At 45.3% G+C, this 16,504-nt stretch overlaps 7 protein-coding genes across 10 annotated transcripts; 3 read left to right on the top strand and 4 right to left on the bottom strand.

The window, feature by feature from the left end:
• Positions 1 to 1,682: 1,682 nt before the first annotated feature.
• Positions 1,683 to 3,281, top strand: LOC117581764 (guanine nucleotide-binding protein subunit beta-like protein). Its single transcript, XM_034269166.1, has 3 exons — positions 1,683 to 1,866; positions 1,972 to 2,183; positions 2,555 to 3,281. Exons 1-3 carry the CDS (start codon positions 1,758 to 1,760, stop codon positions 3,188 to 3,190), a joined length of 957 nt encoding a protein of 318 aa, XP_034125057.1. The 5' UTR covers positions 1,683 to 1,757; the 3' UTR covers positions 3,191 to 3,281.
• Positions 3,282 to 3,499: 218 nt separating this feature from the next.
• Positions 3,500 to 6,472, bottom strand: LOC117581763 (protein phosphatase 1L). Its single transcript, XM_034269164.1, has 6 exons — positions 5,917 to 6,472; positions 5,342 to 5,800; positions 4,691 to 5,282; positions 4,368 to 4,631; positions 4,252 to 4,304; positions 3,500 to 4,193 (listed from the first exon to the last, which is right to left on the bottom strand). Exons 2-6 carry the CDS (start codon positions 5,716 to 5,718, stop codon positions 3,878 to 3,880), a joined length of 1,602 nt encoding a protein of 533 aa, XP_034125055.1. The 5' UTR covers positions 5,719 to 5,800; positions 5,917 to 6,472; the 3' UTR covers positions 3,500 to 3,877.
• Positions 6,473 to 7,107: 635 nt separating this feature from the next.
• Positions 7,108 to 8,376, bottom strand: LOC117581765 (histidine triad nucleotide-binding protein 3). Of its 2 annotated transcripts, XM_034269168.1 has the most exons (4): positions 8,137 to 8,376; positions 7,894 to 8,066; positions 7,762 to 7,827; positions 7,108 to 7,672 (listed from the first exon to the last, which is right to left on the bottom strand). In XM_034269168.1, the coding sequence occupies exons 1-3, from the start codon at positions 8,324 to 8,326 to the stop codon at positions 7,786 to 7,788; spliced, it is 405 nt and encodes a 134-aa protein (XP_034125059.1). In that variant the 5' UTR covers positions 8,327 to 8,376; the 3' UTR covers positions 7,108 to 7,672; positions 7,762 to 7,785. The 2 variants fall into 2 exon arrangements, with proteins under 2 accessions (XP_034125059.1, XP_034125058.1); XM_034269167.1 differs by lacking the exon at positions 7,108 to 7,672 and having other exon boundaries at positions 7,710 to 7,827.
• Positions 8,377 to 8,866: 490 nt separating this feature from the next.
• LOC117581888 (F-box/LRR-repeat protein 15) lies at positions 8,867 to 10,515 on the top strand. Of its 2 annotated transcripts, none has more exons than XM_034269356.1 (2): positions 8,867 to 9,797; positions 9,940 to 10,305. In XM_034269356.1, the coding sequence occupies exons 1-2, from the start codon at positions 9,031 to 9,033 to the stop codon at positions 10,121 to 10,123; spliced, it is 951 nt and encodes a 316-aa protein (XP_034125247.1). In that variant the 5' UTR covers positions 8,867 to 9,030; the 3' UTR covers positions 10,124 to 10,305. The 2 variants fall into 2 exon arrangements, with proteins under 2 accessions (XP_034125247.1, XP_034125248.1); XM_034269357.1 differs by having other exon boundaries at positions 8,869 to 9,797; positions 10,167 to 10,515.
• On the bottom strand, positions 10,403 to 12,709 carry LOC117581886 (geranylgeranyl transferase type-1 subunit beta). 2 transcript variants are annotated; one of them, XM_034269353.1, is made up of 4 exons: positions 12,585 to 12,709; positions 12,262 to 12,373; positions 12,028 to 12,178; positions 10,403 to 11,620 (listed from the first exon to the last, which is right to left on the bottom strand). In XM_034269353.1, exons 2-4 carry the CDS (start codon positions 12,369 to 12,371, stop codon positions 10,682 to 10,684), a joined length of 1,200 nt encoding a protein of 399 aa, XP_034125244.1. In that variant the 5' UTR covers positions 12,372 to 12,373; positions 12,585 to 12,709; the 3' UTR covers positions 10,403 to 10,681. The 2 variants fall into 2 exon arrangements, with proteins under 2 accessions (XP_034125244.1, XP_034125243.1); XM_034269352.1 differs by lacking the exon at positions 12,585 to 12,709 and having other exon boundaries at positions 12,262 to 12,469.
• A 181-nt stretch (positions 12,710 to 12,890) lies between these two features.
• Positions 12,891 to 14,020, top strand: LOC117581889 (probable 39S ribosomal protein L24, mitochondrial). The gene is made up of 4 exons (XM_034269358.1): positions 12,891 to 13,049; positions 13,193 to 13,346; positions 13,412 to 13,801; positions 13,861 to 14,020. Exons 1-4 carry the CDS (start codon positions 12,966 to 12,968, stop codon positions 13,974 to 13,976), a joined length of 744 nt encoding a protein of 247 aa, XP_034125249.1. The 5' UTR covers positions 12,891 to 12,965; the 3' UTR covers positions 13,977 to 14,020.
• LOC117581887 lies at positions 13,927 to 15,866 on the bottom strand. The gene is made up of 5 exons (XM_034269354.1): positions 15,351 to 15,866; positions 14,992 to 15,267; positions 14,519 to 14,919; positions 14,270 to 14,455; positions 13,927 to 14,215 (listed from the first exon to the last, which is right to left on the bottom strand). Exons 1-5 carry the CDS (start codon positions 15,423 to 15,425, stop codon positions 14,029 to 14,031), a joined length of 1,125 nt encoding a protein of 374 aa, XP_034125245.1. The 5' UTR covers positions 15,426 to 15,866; the 3' UTR covers positions 13,927 to 14,028.
• Between the last annotated feature and the right edge of the window lie 638 nt (positions 15,867 to 16,504).

Here is a 16,504-nt window from a genome sequence, read left to right as displayed (position 1 = left end):
ATCGATATTTTTTAAAATAAAAATATATTCATATCATGATTTTTTTATCCCAAAATATCAATTCATTAATATGTTTAACTACAGCAGTATGGTTTTTGTGAGGTGTGTTGTGAGCCGAAAACCACTTACTCAATAGAATTATGTATGTAATGCGAAGAATAGTTGAATAAGTCAAACTAAAAAAACACAGAAATGTGGAATAAGGATTGAAGATGTTAAAAACATATGTAAGGTTTCAGTTTTCTTTATGGGAGCTATTTATTTTCGATGTGCACTGAATTGAATTTTAATAAATATATCGATATTTTTGAAGTAATTTTTTTTTTTTAATTTAATCGCTACAGCTAAATTCGTTGGTCGCAGACGATGAGTCCGCATTGACCAGGTACTTTATGTTGAAATTTAGAATACTGAAAAACGAACACTCTTGTGTTTTCTTCCTTAAACCACCAAGTTTGGTTTTGCAAGGACTTCCTGCAAGCGAGCTTGACTGGTTATGTATAGATCGATCATAAAAAAAGTAAGATCTGTGTTTATCAATATATTACAATATATTTTATAATATTTTGATATTTTCTCCAAGCAAAATATATCACAGATATATTAATTAAATATTTGAAACCCTAAGTGTGAAATCTGAATTATCGATAAAATATACCATTGCATCTTCAAAATACACTGTAAATATTTCGTAGTCTTAAATGACATTCCACGATTTTTATGTTCTTTTTGATATTACTAGCTTGTAAAGAATTTTTACAAAGGAACAATAATTATATCAGTTTGAAGATTCGATGTGGCTTATCAGAATTACACCATTCTATTGACCTTTAGACCTTATATTTTAGATTTTTGTTTTTGAATTTTTCATATAAATCATCCCTTGTGGAAGCAATGCAGCTTTGTGTTCAGTATGTAAATGTGTGTATCATGTATGTTAACTAATATCATGTAATACCGATAACAGTAAATATTTTAATTGGCTGGGAGTGCTTTGGGTGGCAGTTCTTTTATCTTCACAATATAATCGGGGCTAAACTCAGATATATCCGCCCGATATTGGAGTATTTTTCTTGTGTGTGTGTGTAGTCCTCCATACAAGGAGCAACACATTCTTGTTGAATCCGTTCAAAAACGATTTTTATATGCGCCCTTAGAAATCTGAACTGGGACTCTGAATACCGATATACTTGGCCCGGCATGGCCTTATCTGTTATCATTTCCAAAATTCCCTTCGCAAAGGAAAAGAGTTTTCAAACTCCCTTTACAAACCAAAAGAGCTTTAAGGTTAATTAATTGAAAATATTAAAAATTGTAATTAAATTAAATTAATTCTTCAGGAAATCCCCTCCTGTGTCTAAACGGTTAAGGAAATCCTCTCCTGTGTCTAAACGGTCAGGGAAATTCTCTCTCGCATGCACTATTACGGATACTTTAAACAGGTGCGAAAAGGATGGGAGCTTTAAAAAGGTCGTCCCAAAGAGCGGATTAGGTCAGTGGAGAGAGGATTAGGTCAGCGGAGAGAGTAAGATACTCTCTCTCCCCATTTTTGCGTCTCAATTTGAGCACAGAAATATACCAAAAATAATTTGAGTATTTTCCGAACGTTTTCCAGCACTTATCGCAGTTTGACATTCGCCAAGTTGCCAAACACTGGCCGGATGTTCCTCTGCCAGCTCTTCCTCTTTTCTGCCAGCTAGCAGCGCCTTTGGACGTGTTCAATTGCGCTCCCGTTGCAAATATATAATTGACTGAAAATGTCTGAGACATTGCAATTGCGTGGTACCCTGATCGGCCACAATGGCTGGGTCACCCAGATCGCCACCAACCCCAAGGATCCAGACACCATCATCTCGGCCTCCCGTGGCAAGTGCTCGGAAGCCGCTTTTGCGAATGCCAAAGCCGGAAAAAATCCGCCGATATCTCTGCCATCCGAAGGACCCATCTAATGTTGTGTTTACCCATCTGCAGACAAGACCCTGATCGTGTGGAAGCTGACCCGCGATGAGGACACCAACTACGGTTATCCCCAGAAGCGCCTCTACGGCCACTCCCACTTCATCAGCGATGTTGTGCTCTCGTCCGACGGCAACTACGCTCTGTCCGGCTCCTGGGATCAGACCCTTCGCCTGTGGGATCTGGCTGCCGGCAAGACCACTCGTCGCTTCGAGGGACACACCAAGGTGGGATAAGTTTCCAATTAATATAGTTTTCTCAGGGAAATGAGATTTGCAAGTGAAACAAAAATCAGATCTGTACTGGTAAATGGCTCCGTGTAAGGTTAGGAGTGTGCTTAGGCAGAGGAATGGGAGGGGTGGGGCCAAGCCATGTACAGATCGAATATATTGCGCCTATGCGAGGCAGAATTCCTGGTTGACATCTGTACGATCGGTTCAACGCAAAGTCAGCGTACTACCTCATTTGCTCGAGGCTCTCTCGTAAGTAGGCAAAATACACTGAAAATATTCTCCTATGAAAATCTTTCCCGCTGATCCTAAGAACGTTCAAATTGTGTTTCAACGACTAATAATATATTTTCTCCATTGGTTTGTAGGATGTGCTGTCGGTGGCCTTCTCGGCTGATAACCGTCAGATCGTGTCTGGCTCTCGGGACAAGACCATCAAGTTGTGGAACACCCTGGCCGAGTGCAAGTTCACCATCCAGGAGGATGGCCACACCGATTGGGTGTCGTGCGTGCGTTTCTCGCCCAACCACTCGAATCCCATCATCGTGTCCTGCGGCTGGGATCGCACCGTCAAGGTCTGGAACTTGGCCAACTGCAAGCTGAAGAACAACCATCACGGCCACAACGGCTACCTGAACACCGTCACCGTCTCGCCCGACGGCTCCCTGTGCACCTCCGGTGGCAAGGACTCCAAGGCTCTGCTGTGGGATCTTAATGACGGCAAGAACCTGTACACCCTGGAGCACAACGACATCATCAATGCCCTGTGCTTCTCGCCCAACCGCTACTGGCTGTGCGTCGCCTACGGCCCATCCATCAAGATCTGGGATCTGGCATGCAAGAAGACCGTTGAGGAACTGCGCCCCGAGGTCGTCTCGCCCACCTCCAAGGCCGATCAGCCCCAGTGCCTGTCCCTGGCCTGGTCCACTGACGGCCAGACTCTGTTCGCCGGCTACTCTGACAACACCATTCGCGTCTGGCAAGTGTCTGTATCAGCTCACTAAGCTCTTGGACTATGTCTATGCTCTGGTCGCCCATTTAATTTGTTGATGTGAAAACAAAAATAAAATATTAAGCGTCCTTTATAAAACGGAATGTGGTTATTTTTGTGCTGCGTGATGGTTGAGAACGTGGGAGAATGAATATAAACAGTGAGGAGAGAAGAGATTTATTGCCAGAGGAGACGATATGACGTGAAACTGTCAATTGTTGTTTTGTATGAAACAAAACTGGTTGCGAGCTAGAAGCTGCCTGCTATGAAACTCTATTACAGTTCCTCCTTTCGCTTGCTTCCCTTTAAGACAACATAAGACTCGGCTGCATTCTGCGATGCTTTCTTTATTGTAAACACCTTTTAGAAAATGTTTCTATTTTTACAATTATCGTATAACAAATAATTTAAATAAATAATTACGTCCGAAGATGGGTGGTGTACCGTGTGTGTGTGTGTGTGTGGGGTGGGAAACAAAGTGTAGGGGTATGAGGTAATGGGACAACAATAAATGGGATTACCAAAGGAACCTCAAACGTATGTGATGCTTGTGTCTGTGGTGTATGTGGGTGCGTGCCATTGGATTCATTTAACATTTAACGAAGAGTTTTACATCTCGCCTAACTAGATAAAGGGAAGCCTGGCCAACGGCTGGGGGAAAGCTAATTATTCCTTTAAAGCAGGCACTCTGTAGCACTCCTCATTTGGTTTTGATTGAATTAGAGCGTTGCACAGCAGCGACGGAGGGGGATTTGGCCAACGATGGTGAAGCAGCAGCAGCTGCAGGAGCGTCTGCTAGCTTTCCCGCTGATGAGCCGCCAATTTTATAGACACCATTCCTAAAGACAATTACGACGACGGTTATGTTGTCCACAGAGCCGCGCTTGTACGATTCCATTGTGATGGCTTTGGCGCCGTAGTCCGGCTCCTTAAGATGCTCCTGTATAAAGACGCAAGCCTCCTCATTGCTGAATATATCCCAGAGACCATCAGAGGCAAGTATCAGAAAGTGGGGCCTGGAGAGAGCGGAATGTGAATTAGAATGCCAATCAGTCATTATCTGCGGGCACTCACTTGTGATCGTTCAACTCAAAGGTCAGTATGTCAGGCGTGGCTATTACTAGGTTCTAGAGTAAAAAGATTCAGATTAGAGCACAATAATCATTTGATGAGCATCATTTCCTACATACCTTATCTTTCAGCGGATAATCTCCCATTGCACGCGATGTGGCCAGTACTCCAGCCACGCGCCAAACCCCCCGGAAAGCAATAAATCCACCGGCATCATGTATCCGCTTACGCTCACGCACCTGCTGTGGCTTGTGGTCAAAGGACAGCGGTATGGCGATGCCACGCGAATCGTACATGACGCCCCGGGAGTCACCCACATTGGCAACAATCAATTTGGTGCCATGAACAATGGCAATCAATGCTGTGGTGCCTGCAATATTCGTCTGAAAATGGAAACGAAAGATTAAATACCCAGCTACTGGGGGGTGGGAATTTCACTTACCGTCTGCTTGGCCTTTTCCACCAGCTTGTAGTCGGCGGACAGGATCTCGTCTGTGATGAGCTTCCCAAAGTTAATGCGTCCGTTCTCGATGTAGCACTTGGCCTCGAGATCGGGTGGTGGTGCGTTGGTGCCTCCATTCTGTGCATTATTGTTGTTGTTGAGAAACGAAGAGCCCATGGCCGCGGCATTGCCACTGGCCCTCATCGCCACATTCAGCTGGGCCGTGTAAATGTCGGCAATGGATGCCTCCGTTGTCTTTTGCTTTATGGCGCTGCAATCGGCCGTGGTGCTGTGTGCCTTACGCAAGCTGTCTCGACGTAAAACAGATACAGCTCCTGGCTCTGTGTTTTCCTTGTTGGCGGTATCCCTCCGGCCGCTTTGCTTGCGTGCCAGATAGGGGCTCTTGTCATAGTCGCCGGTTCCGCCGGTAGACTCAGTCTTCAGCAGCTTGGACATTTCAATTATTTTGTTGTAGATGTTCTTCACGAGCACATCCCGGGCAAAATCAGCGGCAAACTCTCCACCATGGCCATCAAAGACGGCAAAGAAGGAGATGCCAGTGTTGTTGTTGATGTTCTCCTCAAGAATGAATCTGGTTAACAAAGAGGAGCTTTAGCTGGTTTGGCTTAAGGATTGATTTAGGATTCTTACCTATCCTCCATGCGTGGCCTGCGTCCCAGTACAGCAAAGGCTGAGCTCTGCTGCTTGACTTCCTCCCAGCTCTGGTGGTCCCCGGCCATGGCGGACATCTCCATCATTTTGGCAGCCTTCTGGCGACCAAACGAGGCCTGGATGCGACCCAGAATGCTGCGACCCCACACATCTACCGCTTGCAAATAGATCAACAAGACGAACAGAATGAGGCCGCAGAAAACAACCTCCGGCCGGAGGACATAAAGGCGGCATAGCTTCCATATGTAGGCCAGTGGGGAATTTATGGAGGAGAAGCCCACCGCGAACTTCGATAGGATTTTCATGTGGGAAACGTATGTCTGATAGAACACCTTATCTTCCAGTTCGTCGTCCATGGAAAGGGCTGACGCTGATGCTGGCTGTCTCTCAGATGTAGGTCGCGGATGGTTTGGTGGTCCGTATAAGCGATGGAATCAGCTATGAGGATGCATTGTGGTTGAAAGGGAAGGGATGAAATGAAGGAACACCACAGATTAATAAAGAAAACATTTTGCTAGGGGTTGTGCTTCCCAACCCCCATTGAGAAAACGTACTCTGTAAAAACACTTGACGCTGCACGTCAGCCGGGTCGAATCGGATCTGCTCTGGCTCTGCTTTAGCCGTATTTTTACGAATTTTTGTCTTATTTTCCGCAGCGAGCTGCCCGTCTGTTCCCGATTTGTTTTACGTATCGTTTCTGTCCCTTTTTGCTGCTGCTGCTTACAGACGCTTCTCGTTTTTTGCTTCTGTCATTATTCGCCGTGGTCGTTGCTCGCCTGCTTTCTTTGGCATTATATTTTTAATATATTTTCAGAGGTTCTTATTATAGCTCGATTTCTTGCATAAAATCAGAACATCCGCACTACGTGTGTGTGCCTGTCAGTGTGTGCGTGTGCCAGTCGTCTATATGTATTTTATTCAAGCACGTCGCACATCTGTCATATGCCTGTGTGCGTGTGTGTGTGTCTGCATCTATGTCGCAATAAATATTTCCCCACGCACTGCAGTCTGGTCCAAAACAATGCCAAGTTAATATACGCTTTTAGTTGTTCGTTTCGCTTTCGTTTGAATTTAATGAATATTAAAATAGAAGAAACCCCAGCACTTGTTGATGGTATATCGACGAGTGTGACCGCGGATTTATCAATAAAATATACCGCACGACCCTCAAAAATAAAGCGAAATATATAACCGATGTGCCTTAAATTCTAAATAGTTTTTCTTGATTTTGATATTCTGATTAATATTACCGGTTAGCTACGACTTTCAGCAATAAACTAATCATTTTATTCGATTCAACAATTAATTCTCCACAAGATTGGCTCGTTTTAATGACTTCTTTTTGTTGAATTGCTTACAAAAATCAGCTCTGAAGTGTTTTTGTCCTTTTGTAATCTCTGATTTCTGATAACATATTAGCTGGTAGCATTCGACCATTATCGGTGTATCCGTGCTCAGGTGATATTTATCTTATCGATATAAACTGACGAAAAATACTCTCGACCGAAAAGGTATACACGAACTAATGGTTTGTTTGGGAAGAGGGGGGAATATGGAAACATGAAATTGTTTATGAGTTGCCAAGCTAAACCATTACCTTGACCTTTGCTTTTGTTTGCCATTGACTGTACCACACTTATGTATGTATAATATGATTCCTACCATATTTTCATTAGATAAATACCTGCGGAACTCCTCAAAGAGCGCCTGTGATGTCGATCCATATCAAAAAAACAAATAATAAATATTATTAATACTATATATTGAAAACACAAGAGCTGTAGCACGCGATGTGTAGAAGAACTTAAACAAAACGAAATGGAATAAAATGATGGCAGCATAGCAAGACCAGACCGCAAAAACACAAATATGCTGAGGCGGCTCTCTTCCTATCTCTCTCTTTGGCATCCGCAATGATTGTATGTCAATTATTTTATTGCTGCTCTCTCCTTTCTCTCTCAAAATGAAACCATCAACAAACACATCCAAGTACATTATTTCACTCAATGTTTTGCGAGCTATACATGCATGGGTATAAGAAATGCACACATTAAATAAGGCAATTACAATTTCCCGCCTTCTAGCACTGCAGATAAAAAGCCGCCTGTTCTTGAATATTCCGCACTTAATCTTAACTGGATCTGTGGCGGCTTCAGAGCACTGCGAATGCATCCGAGGCGGCGCCCAGATCTATGGTGGAGAATCTTGCCACTGCGGACGAGTCAAGAGATCGTATAATTATGAATTATTAACTATATTTCAGCTAATTTCACTAAAAGGGCTTAAATATTTATATTTTTGGCCTTGTTTCTGTGAAGAGCTTTACATTTTCTTGTACATTTTGTACAATTAATCACTGCTTGGGGTAAACAAGGGGAATGAACAATAAGAAAACAGATCGCCTCCCGTTTCTGTTGACGTTTTTAGTCTTCTTTGCTTCTTAGATAAAGCCGCGCATCATTTGTCTGCAGTGGAGTAATATGGATATAAGATTTGCAGTGTATCAATAGGGTGTATGAGGATGTTCTTACTGTTTTGAAAATCATTCTGGAGAGGAAGCCCATTTCCGAACGAGGCGCAATTGCGTGCATGTGCAAGTGACCGACTGTAATGAATGGCGGCAAATGGAAGCCGAACAATGCATCTGTTTCGCTTATTCCTTTCTCTTCCAAAAATCTTTTCAAGCCCTCTTCCATGCGTGTGACTTTAAGGAAAAGGAGGCGCCTCCTCTTAAATGGCATTACGTAATTTGATAGGGGATCGACAATTCTTACCCAAGCCTTCGTGTGATTTGTTCAAAGTCTTCAGATTGGCATAATGCTCTTTTGGCACTGCCAAGTAATGGTGCGTATAAGCTGGTTTAATATCCCGAAAAACAACAAATTCATCCGTTTCAATCTCTAGCTTCGTTGCGGCATCTTGGCCACTGGCAATATTGCAAAAAATGCAATTGTCATCAGACATCGTTGTTATGTTGATTTGATTTAAAAAATTTCATTTTTTTGTTGTTGCTTATACAGCTATGATGTCAACAGCAGTGTGACCGCGAAATTATCGATCAAATATACCGAAATATACTTTTCATTTTCAAAATATACAGTAAATATACCGTGAATCTAAAATCATTTTCCTCGATTTTGATGTTCAATTTAATATTACCAGCAGGTTAGGACTCTCAGCTTTAAAAATGTAATTTTACTCAAATCATCATTCAATTCTCCTCAGGATTTGCTGAGTTTATGATACATCTTTCCTCAATTGATTGCATAATAAGGTTAAAACTGAAAAGTCAACCAAAAAAACATATTTGCTGTTCTTAATATTATAAATCCCTTTAATCAACTGATTTTAATAATTAACAATGACTTTGTCTTAGACTGACATGCTTTTAACCTTTTCATATGTTTTGTATGTACTATTTACCGATCTGTATACGTTCTCAGTCTCTATAATCTGCCAATTATTAAAGTAATTCGACTGAGATTTGAGATTCCGATTGTTTCGAGGGATAGTATCGAAGTTGCTGAAGCAACAGCTGTTCAAATGTAAACAAAAGAAAAAAACAACAAAACACAAGGTGACGGAGTGGAATTACGTTGCAAGCGAAGTGCATAGGAGGAGTGCATTGAAAGTGCATTTTGGTGAAGAGAGATCACGTAATCGGACGCATGTGCAGCCTACATGTCGAGGAGGAGGCCCACTTGGCGGCCATGGGTGGGAACGGGGACGGAACACGAACGCCCAGCCCAAGGCCAAGGTCACACGAAGCTAACATCGCACTATTCGACATTTGCTGGGAGGATGTGCTCCTACCACACATGTCGACCTATCTGTCGCTAAAGGACCTATTCAACTTGCGCTGCTGCTCGCAGACGGCGCGGCGCTTTGCCGAGGCTTCGCTGGAAAAACGCCAGGAGCTAAATCTGTCTGGAAATAATACAAGCAATATTGGGCTGGCCTTCAAGGTAGTGGCCCGCTGCTGCCGGCGGTTGGAGGTGTTGCATTTGGCCTGCTGCAAGTGGCTGACCGATGACCTGCTGCTCCCCTTGCTGACCAACAATAAGCACCGTCTTTGTGCCGTAAATCTCAATGAATGCGTCAACATCACGGCTCTCTCGCTGCAGCCGATCATAGTGGAGTGCAAGGACTTGCGGATTCTCAAGCTGTCCAAGTGCCAGTGGCTCACCACCGGCGCCGTGGATGCCCTGACCCTGCATCAGAGCAAGCTGGTGGAATTTGACATATCCCATTGCGGTGCCATTGGCGAACGCTGCCTGATCATCTTCTTCCGTAAGCTGAACAAACTCACCGTCCTGTCGCTGGCCCATACACCCAGTGTGACGGATCAGGTGCTCATACAGATCGGAAACTATTGCCGGGAGCTGGAGCACATTAACTTAATGGGCTGCGTGGCCATTTCCGACTATGGAGTGCAGTAAGTAATAATTCCATGCAGCGTTTTCCCTTCCATATGCTCCATTGTGGGGCTTCTTTTTCCCATAGTTTTCTTAGTATGTGTGCTGTGTCTGTGTGTGTTTTGTGAGGCTGCCGACTGCACTTTTTTGCATATTTTCTAGCGCTCTGACAGTACACTGCCTGAGTCTGCGGACACTGCTCATCCGACGCTGTCCGCGTGTCACGGAGCATTCTCTGGCCCCGCTGCGCCAGCGACGCCTGTATATCGATCGGCCATGGCAGGACAATGCCCACAATGCCTACAATCTGAATGATTTCTATCCCAGCGACTTCCTTGTTTACTAGTCCAACATCTTGCTCTCTCCTCTCTCTCGTCCCTTTCCCGCAGTGCACTGACGAAGACCTGCACGCGGCTGCAATCGCTGATGGTGCAGCGTTGTCCTCTGGTTACCGAGCGGGTCCTCGCTCCGTTGCGTGGACGTGTGCACCTGGATCGTCCTAGCATGGGCTACAATTTGCAACCCAGCCAGAATCATCGGCTATTTCTGCAGGTCTGAGGATCCGAACCAATAATATAACTGTGGAGGCTTTCGAGGCTACTTCCTGCTATGGAAATGGAAGTGATTTGCTGTGTAAATACATGCCACTGCATCGGACGCTTTAATTTACTTTTAGGCTTAATCTTACAAAATGTTAACATTAATTTAGGCTGTACAATAAACGTATTTACTCCTCTACATACTCCCTATAAAAAGCGAGAAGTTCATCGAGAAGTGCCTCCCCTCCACGAACCCTTTGCAATAAAATATTTACGTAATATATAAAAAGCGTGGCTAAAATACGGCCAAATATAAATACAATAGTGTGAATTTGCGCATTACTTCCTCCCTATTTTGTTTCCCATCATTGTGCGGATATCAATGGCGAGGTTGAGGTAGTCGCTGTCGTCGTTGCTATCGCTTCGCCGTCTTTGGTCAGCTTCAATTGATGCTGAACGGCGCTGGATATGGCAAGGTCGTTATCTTCACTTCCCTCCTTCGATTTGGCTCGCCACACTTCGTGCAAATGCTGTAGATGCACATAGGCGGCCATGGACATGTTCAAGCTAGGCATCACAGCACTAAGGCCGGGCTCACCGGTAAATGCCAGGCCACAGAGCCCAAGGTACGTGTGAAACGGATCCGGTGTGGCCTGTGGCCACTTGGCAAAGCCACCAACCAGCGTGTCCTGCGTGCTCAGTATGTACTCTCGGTTCTTGGCATAGTCGGTCAGCTCGAAGCCATCTAGTATGCAGAGGGAGGCGCCAATCCAAAAGGAATAGCATGTGTCCACAGGTTTATTGGGACGTCCCTGGAATCCATCCATTTGGCGAAAGATAAGCCAGCGCTTTATGCGCTCCACTGTGGCCGCATCCAGGCGATGTAGCTGACCGCTGAGCTGCAGTGCAGCCAACGCACAAAAGGTGGTCCCCCCGTGCGCTTCTCCCTCCAGCTCCTGACTGAAACCGTAATCATAGCGAAGGCTTTTCGCGATGAACTGAAACATGGCCTCCTTGTCCACATCGCCCCAATAGTCGAGCATGTGGCAGATGGTGGCAGCGCAGTATACAAATCGCATATCATCCTCGCTGCCATCAATGCAGGCACTGAAACTGCCCTCTGGCCGCTGCACCGCCGCCACACCATCCACAATACTCTTCCGATCCAGTCGGGCTAAGTCATCGCCCAGTGTGACCAGAACTGCAATGCTGGTGTACGTCATGGCTAGGTGACCCCATTGATACTTCCGCATGCATGCCAATACATCTGCGTCCTCGGTTAGCGGCACCATGGCACGGCAGCCCTGAAAAAGAGAGAAGATCCATTCGTTAATTGATTTATCTCAAAGTGGTTGTTCGCTGATAAGGCGCTGGACTGATAAAAAGAAAAAGGTTGGTTGTAAATCGAGCTGCTGCGCAAATGGAGGAGTGCCAACAGCGTGGGCTCAGGCCATATATCATACGAAACATGTGAAAACAAAACCTTTTCGGTGAGAATTGTATATTTTCAGCCGTTGGGAAAACAGAGCGACAAGACGCGTATCATCTGTCCCACAGTAAACAACAAAAATGTCGCAAAACCAATACATTGGGGGACATTGAGGATGCGGCAAGGTCTGTCGCAGCGTCTGCCGTTTGGGCCACGTAGAAAGATAAGGTGCGAATGCTCACATCTTGTTTGCTCATCAGACAGACTGTCATTTATGCTTACCATAAAACCGCCACAACGCTTCTCGTTGTCGCGTGGCACCACCAGACCGCCGTAGATCCAATCGATAATGTCCTGTCGCAATTGCGGTGGCACCAGGTTCAATGAATTAAGCACATCTAGGCCACAGACCGCAAAGAACACTATGGTGCTCCTGTGTGAGAACAGCAATAAATGATTGTAGCACTGGCAGGATTCATCTCCGATCCTGTCACACCGCTCGTCGCTCACTCTCACCTGGTGTTATCATGCGAGGCCATGCGCGCCGGCAGCATATTAAGGAAACGCAGCAGATTCTTGGCATGCTTCGAGAGCAGCACGGGCTCCGGCTCTGTCTTGTCTTCCATATCTATGTGGCAGGACATTGTGGTTATTGTTTTTTGTGTAACTTCTGGACAGGAACTTCTTATCAGTGTGTGTGTTTTGTGTGTTCTTGTGTTATGACTAAGCGACCGTGGCCGTGTTCTCGGTTATTCTACTAAGAACACGCTCGGAGCAAGAGTGCGCTTTAAATGACGGTGCGCCGGCACGTGTACTCATTTAAATAGTCTATCTTTTACCTTTTATTTATAATAAGCCGGTTTGCATTGTAATATAAGCCTCGGGAACGATAAAAAAACCCCAGAAGAGCAAAAAAAACCAACAGTTGCTTCTTCTTAACGGCTATGCCACTCACAACGAAGCTGGTACATGCGGAGATCATGTGTCTGTTCCAAGTTTCTGTGCACTTTATAACAAAATCAATAATTATTGTGGCTATGTTGAATATTAAAATAAGATAAATAAAGTTACCTCTGCCTTCAAAGTTTTTACAATTTTCCTGTTTTCAACTATCGCATAACTATGTATGCGGCTCTGTGTGAATGGCATAAGAAGAAACCTGGAACAGCTGTTCGCGAAGCGCATTTAAACATTACATTTAGTTCAATTATTCTTTCAAAATGCGCATAACACAATATTTGGCCAGCAAACTGAAGAACTTCTCCAATCTGCCCAAGGAATATATTGAGCGCAGCAAAAAACAGGTAGGAAATACTCCCCCTCTGTCTCTCTCTCCTTCTCTTGACTGCAACCACTCCTCGTACTGGGGGCTCACGTAACAGCAGCATGGAAATATTGCCGGTTTAATGTTCGATATTGATTAATTTTCTTAATTAACTTTATTCAGGTGTATTGGCAAACACCGCGGGAAACTAATTACCTGCCACGCACTGTGGAGCGCAAGCGATTTCGATACACCACAAACCGACCATGGACTGGCCAGTTCCGTCAACAGAATATGCCCGCAACAATGCGTCGGAAGGTGCTAATCGAGCCAGTAGGTAAGTACAAATAAATGTGAGGGTATCCCCGGACACAACTGAAACACTTTTGGTTTCCATTTCAGAGGATTGGAGCTTCTTCCGTGGCGATCGCATTGAGGTTTTGGTGGGCAAGGACAAGGGAAAGCAGGGCATTGTCACTCAGGTAATTGCCGAGCGCAATTGGGTTATTGTGGAGGGTCTCAATTGGCACTATCGACGTGTGGGTGCAGACAAGGATTTCCCCGGCATCATTATCAAGTCCGAGGCTCCACTTCATGTACTCAATGATATTCGCTTGGTCGACCCTTCCGATCTGCAGGGCACCGAATTCGAATGGCGCTTCACGGAGGAAGGCGAAAAGGTACGCGTGTCCATGCGCTCTGGGCGTATCATTCCCATCCCGGAGACAAACAACCAGACGCATGATTACAAAACACCAAATGCCTACATAGAACGCGAGAAGGATACGCCAGGTAGAAGCTTAAATGAGTGACATACAATTTTAAGCAATACATTTTGTGTTCTTTTGCAGCGGCTGTGGTGGGTGAGATTACCTTCCAGCCCAAGTTGTCCACCTTCGAAATGGACATTATGGATGAAATGGGCATCAAAGAGGAACGTACGCCAGCCAAGAGCTATTGGTACTAACTATCCTTATGTTTATTAGAGTAAAGCCAAAAACAAAACACAAATTGTTCTCTCATTTGCGCACTGTAATGAAGACCTCACCACGATGGTCACGCAGTGTCTTGGACAAGCGGGACACAGTGCGCTCGGCCTTGTCAAAGTCAAGGCGAAGCGTGTTGTTGAATGTCTCGTAGAGCCACGTGCAGGTCTTGGACATGTTGGACTCGTAGGTGCCAAAGACACGGCTGGTGTGCTCATAGCTGCAAAGGATTCAAAGGATGAATTCTATTAGCTAAAGGACAGACTTGTCTTACCGCGCCTTGTTGGCTATGTCCGTGATCAGGTAGGTATTGCAGTGCTTGACGGCCAGCACTTGGCGGTGACTCATGTACTTGAGCTCCACGTGGGGCAGGGCCAGCTGTGCAGCCTCCAGGGAGATCATTGAGGCATGTAGAAGACTTCGACAGTCCAGCGCCCATTGCAGCTTTTGCTTGGGATCACTGCAAAAGAGAATGAAAGATCAGCGAATGTTTTTTCAACTGTGTTCTCCTCGTTCCACCCACATAATTCTGCTAAGCTGACGCCACTGCTTCAGTGCCTGCGTGGAGGAGTTGGCTGCCGCTCTTAGCAGCAGGCCACAGATGCGCCACTGCTCCAGAGTGCTGCCCAGCTTGTCGCGTGTGTCGCGTGCCGTCTCCAGCTGCTCATCGATGGTCTCCTCCAGGCGGGTCATGTAGGTGCCGCCACTAATGTACGCTATGATACCATCCTGCCTCACATACAGCTCGTTCAGCTCCGCATAACTCTCGGCGAGCGTCTTCAGGCGTTCCTTGGTGTGCTCCAACAGCTCCCCATAGTATCGTATGCTGAGCAAATAAAGGGCAGACTCGCTCAGGTTGGCAAAGAAATCCTCGTGCATGGAAGCCTTGCGTGTGTCGCCAATCACGCCCAAATTGTATGCAAGCTGGAGGGTAACATTAAGAGTAATTGCTTAAAGGAAGTTCCATTCATGGTGTTAATTTTCGTTGGCACCTACTTGGGCCAGGTCCTTGGTGGGCGTGCTGGCCACAATTTGATTACGCTCCCCCCGTCTCTGTGGGTAGCTGGGCAGCGTTAGAGCCTCTATGTCGGGGGTGTCCTGCTCCTCCTGTCGCCGCTGTGCCACCTCCATGCCATCCAGCCCCAACATCGCATCATGTTTGCCCTGCAGGTGCTCGATCCAGGCCTCGGCTGTGGCCATTCTGGGACCCGGACAACTGCCCTCCAACTTGCTGATCTGCTCATCCAACCTCACATATTCATCGATAATGTTCTGTGAATCGAAATCGGTTATTGATATTGATATTGATATTGATTTCACCTGCTGCTGACAGTCGAATGGCGGCGTCTAATTACCGTTACACCATTTTGTTGCAGTCGCAGTTCTGTGCTGGCCGATTGCGTCTCCATGGACGAACCGCAGCCCATCATTCATTGCACGAAGGTATCAAACCTGTCCAAACCGGGATGACATGTTCCAGCTCAATTTTCACCGACCAGAAGTAGCGCGCCAAGTCCGTTCGTTGGGTTTCGTCCTTGCACGCTCGCCTGCCAAAGTTTGACTGAGCTTTTGCCTTGTGTCCACTTATGAGGGAAAACACAATAACAACAATATTTTTCGCGCTAACCATTAAGTGGGGCCACCATTAGAACGCCACCCCCCCCCACACGTGGCAGGAGCCGTAGGAGTTGCGCGCTCGCGCGTGTGTGTCTGCAAGTTGTCAACAAGCTGGTTGGTATTTGTTTTCCAATTTGTTGTTGTTGTTGTTTTTTGTGTGGCTCAGTTTGTGTAAGTTCTGAATTGGCACACTATGCTCAGTAATTCCAACAACAACACGAGCTGGAGCAACCCAAACTAAATTTAAGGGACGGACTGCTCTGATTTACTATAGCTGAATTTTGAGTAAGTTTTTTTTTGCTTGAAAATATAGTTAGCATTTTTAAATAATATTAACTGTGTGCCCAATGGCTTGCAGAATGCCAAACACCCCTTGGCTGCCATGTGTACTGGGCATAAAAACGTCAACATCTGGTCATTGCCCATCAAAAATGCAAGTTCACCTGAAGGAACGTCCTTTGAGGGTGGCCTTATGGGGTGGCGGTGGGTGACAGGCATATGTACTAATCGAGCCACACAGCATAATCCATCAGTAGGATAATAATCTAGATTTTGATAAATTACCAACAAATTATGGGTTGACCATGGGTCGGCCATGGCCGTAGCTCGTTTTGGTTTTTCCTTTTTCGCTGCTCATCGAATAGACGATTCTCTGTAATTACACTGTGCGACAAATGGAGAACTTTTTGAACAAAATTTGGCATACAAATTTATGTTGAAAGAAATTTGTTCCATCTTTCACAGGATTTTTGATGCTTGTTGATAGAATGAATAGAATTCAAGATATTGCGACTCAAAGTTGAAGTTTTCTACAAATTTTAATGTTTCTTCAACTTTGACAAAAAAAATTAGTTTATATTTTAAAACGTCAAATCGTTAATGTTCGTTCATA

Source organism: Drosophila guanche, unplaced genomic scaffold (assembly GCF_900245975.1).
Source record: "Drosophila guanche unplaced genomic scaffold, DGUA_6, whole genome shotgun sequence".
NCBI lineage: Eukaryota > Metazoa > Arthropoda > Insecta > Diptera > Drosophilidae > Drosophila > Drosophila guanche.
This window is presented reverse-complemented; position numbering and strand designations above follow the sequence as displayed.

Coding starts and splice junctions, on each gene's coding strand:
- LOC117581888 (XM_034269356.1), top strand. CDS start 9,031: ATGTGCAGCCTACATGTCGAGGAGGAGGCCCACTTGGCGGCCATGGGT. Junction 9,798..9,939: donor ATTTCCGACTATGGAGTGCA/GTAAGTAATAAT, acceptor CATATTTTCTAG/CGCTCTGACAGTACACTGCC.
- LOC117581765 (XM_034269168.1), bottom strand. CDS start 8,326: ATGTCTGATGACAATTGCATTTTTTGCAATATTGCCAGTGGCCAAGAT. Junction 8,067..8,136: donor CAAATCACACGAAGGCTTGG/GTAAGAATTGTC, acceptor TTTTCCTTAAAG/TCACACGCATGGAAGAGGGC. Junction 7,828..7,893: donor CCAGAATGATTTTCAAAACA/GTAAGAACATCC, acceptor ACTCCACTGCAG/ACAAATGATGCGCGGCTTTA.
- LOC117581763 (XM_034269164.1), bottom strand. CDS start 5,718: ATGGACGACGAACTGGAAGATAAGGTGTTCTATCAGACATACGTTTCC. Junction 4,305..4,367: donor ATTATCCGCTGAAAGATAAG/GTATGTAGGAAA, acceptor TTTTTACTCTAG/AACCTAGTAATAGCCACGCC. Junction 4,194..4,251: donor TTTGAGTTGAACGATCACAA/GTGAGTGCCCGC, acceptor CGCTCTCTCCAG/GCCCCACTTTCTGATACTTG.
- LOC117581886 (XM_034269352.1), bottom strand. CDS start 12,389: ATGTCCTGCCACATAGATATGGAAGACAAGACAGAGCCGGAGCCCGTG. Junction 12,179..12,261: donor GCCTCGCATGATAACACCAG/GTGAGAGTGAGC, acceptor GTTCTCACACAG/GAGCACCATAGTGTTCTTTG. Junction 11,621..12,027: donor AGCGTTGTGGCGGTTTTATG/GTAAGCATAAAT, acceptor TCTCTTTTTCAG/GGCTGCCGTGCCATGGTGCC.
- LOC117581887 (XM_034269354.1), bottom strand. CDS start 15,425: ATGATGGGCTGCGGTTCGTCCATGGAGACGCAATCGGCCAGCACAGAA. Junction 14,456..14,518: donor CGTCAGCTTAGCAGAATTAT/GTGGGTGGAACG, acceptor TCTCTTTTGCAG/TGATCCCAAGCAAAAGCTGC. Junction 14,216..14,269: donor GACATAGCCAACAAGGCGCG/GTAAGACAAGTC, acceptor AATCCTTTGCAG/CTATGAGCACACCAGCCGTG.
- LOC117581889 (XM_034269358.1), top strand. CDS start 12,966: ATGCGCATAACACAATATTTGGCCAGCAAACTGAAGAACTTCTCCAAT. Junction 13,050..13,192: donor TTGAGCGCAGCAAAAAACAG/GTAGGAAATACT, acceptor AACTTTATTCAG/GTGTATTGGCAAACACCGCG. Junction 13,347..13,411: donor GGTGCTAATCGAGCCAGTAG/GTAAGTACAAAT, acceptor TTTCCATTTCAG/AGGATTGGAGCTTCTTCCGT.
- LOC117581764 (XM_034269166.1), top strand. CDS start 1,758: ATGTCTGAGACATTGCAATTGCGTGGTACCCTGATCGGCCACAATGGC. Junction 1,867..1,971: donor CATCATCTCGGCCTCCCGTG/GCAAGTGCTCGG, acceptor ACCCATCTGCAG/ACAAGACCCTGATCGTGTGG. Junction 2,184..2,554: donor GCTTCGAGGGACACACCAAG/GTGGGATAAGTT, acceptor ATTGGTTTGTAG/GATGTGCTGTCGGTGGCCTT.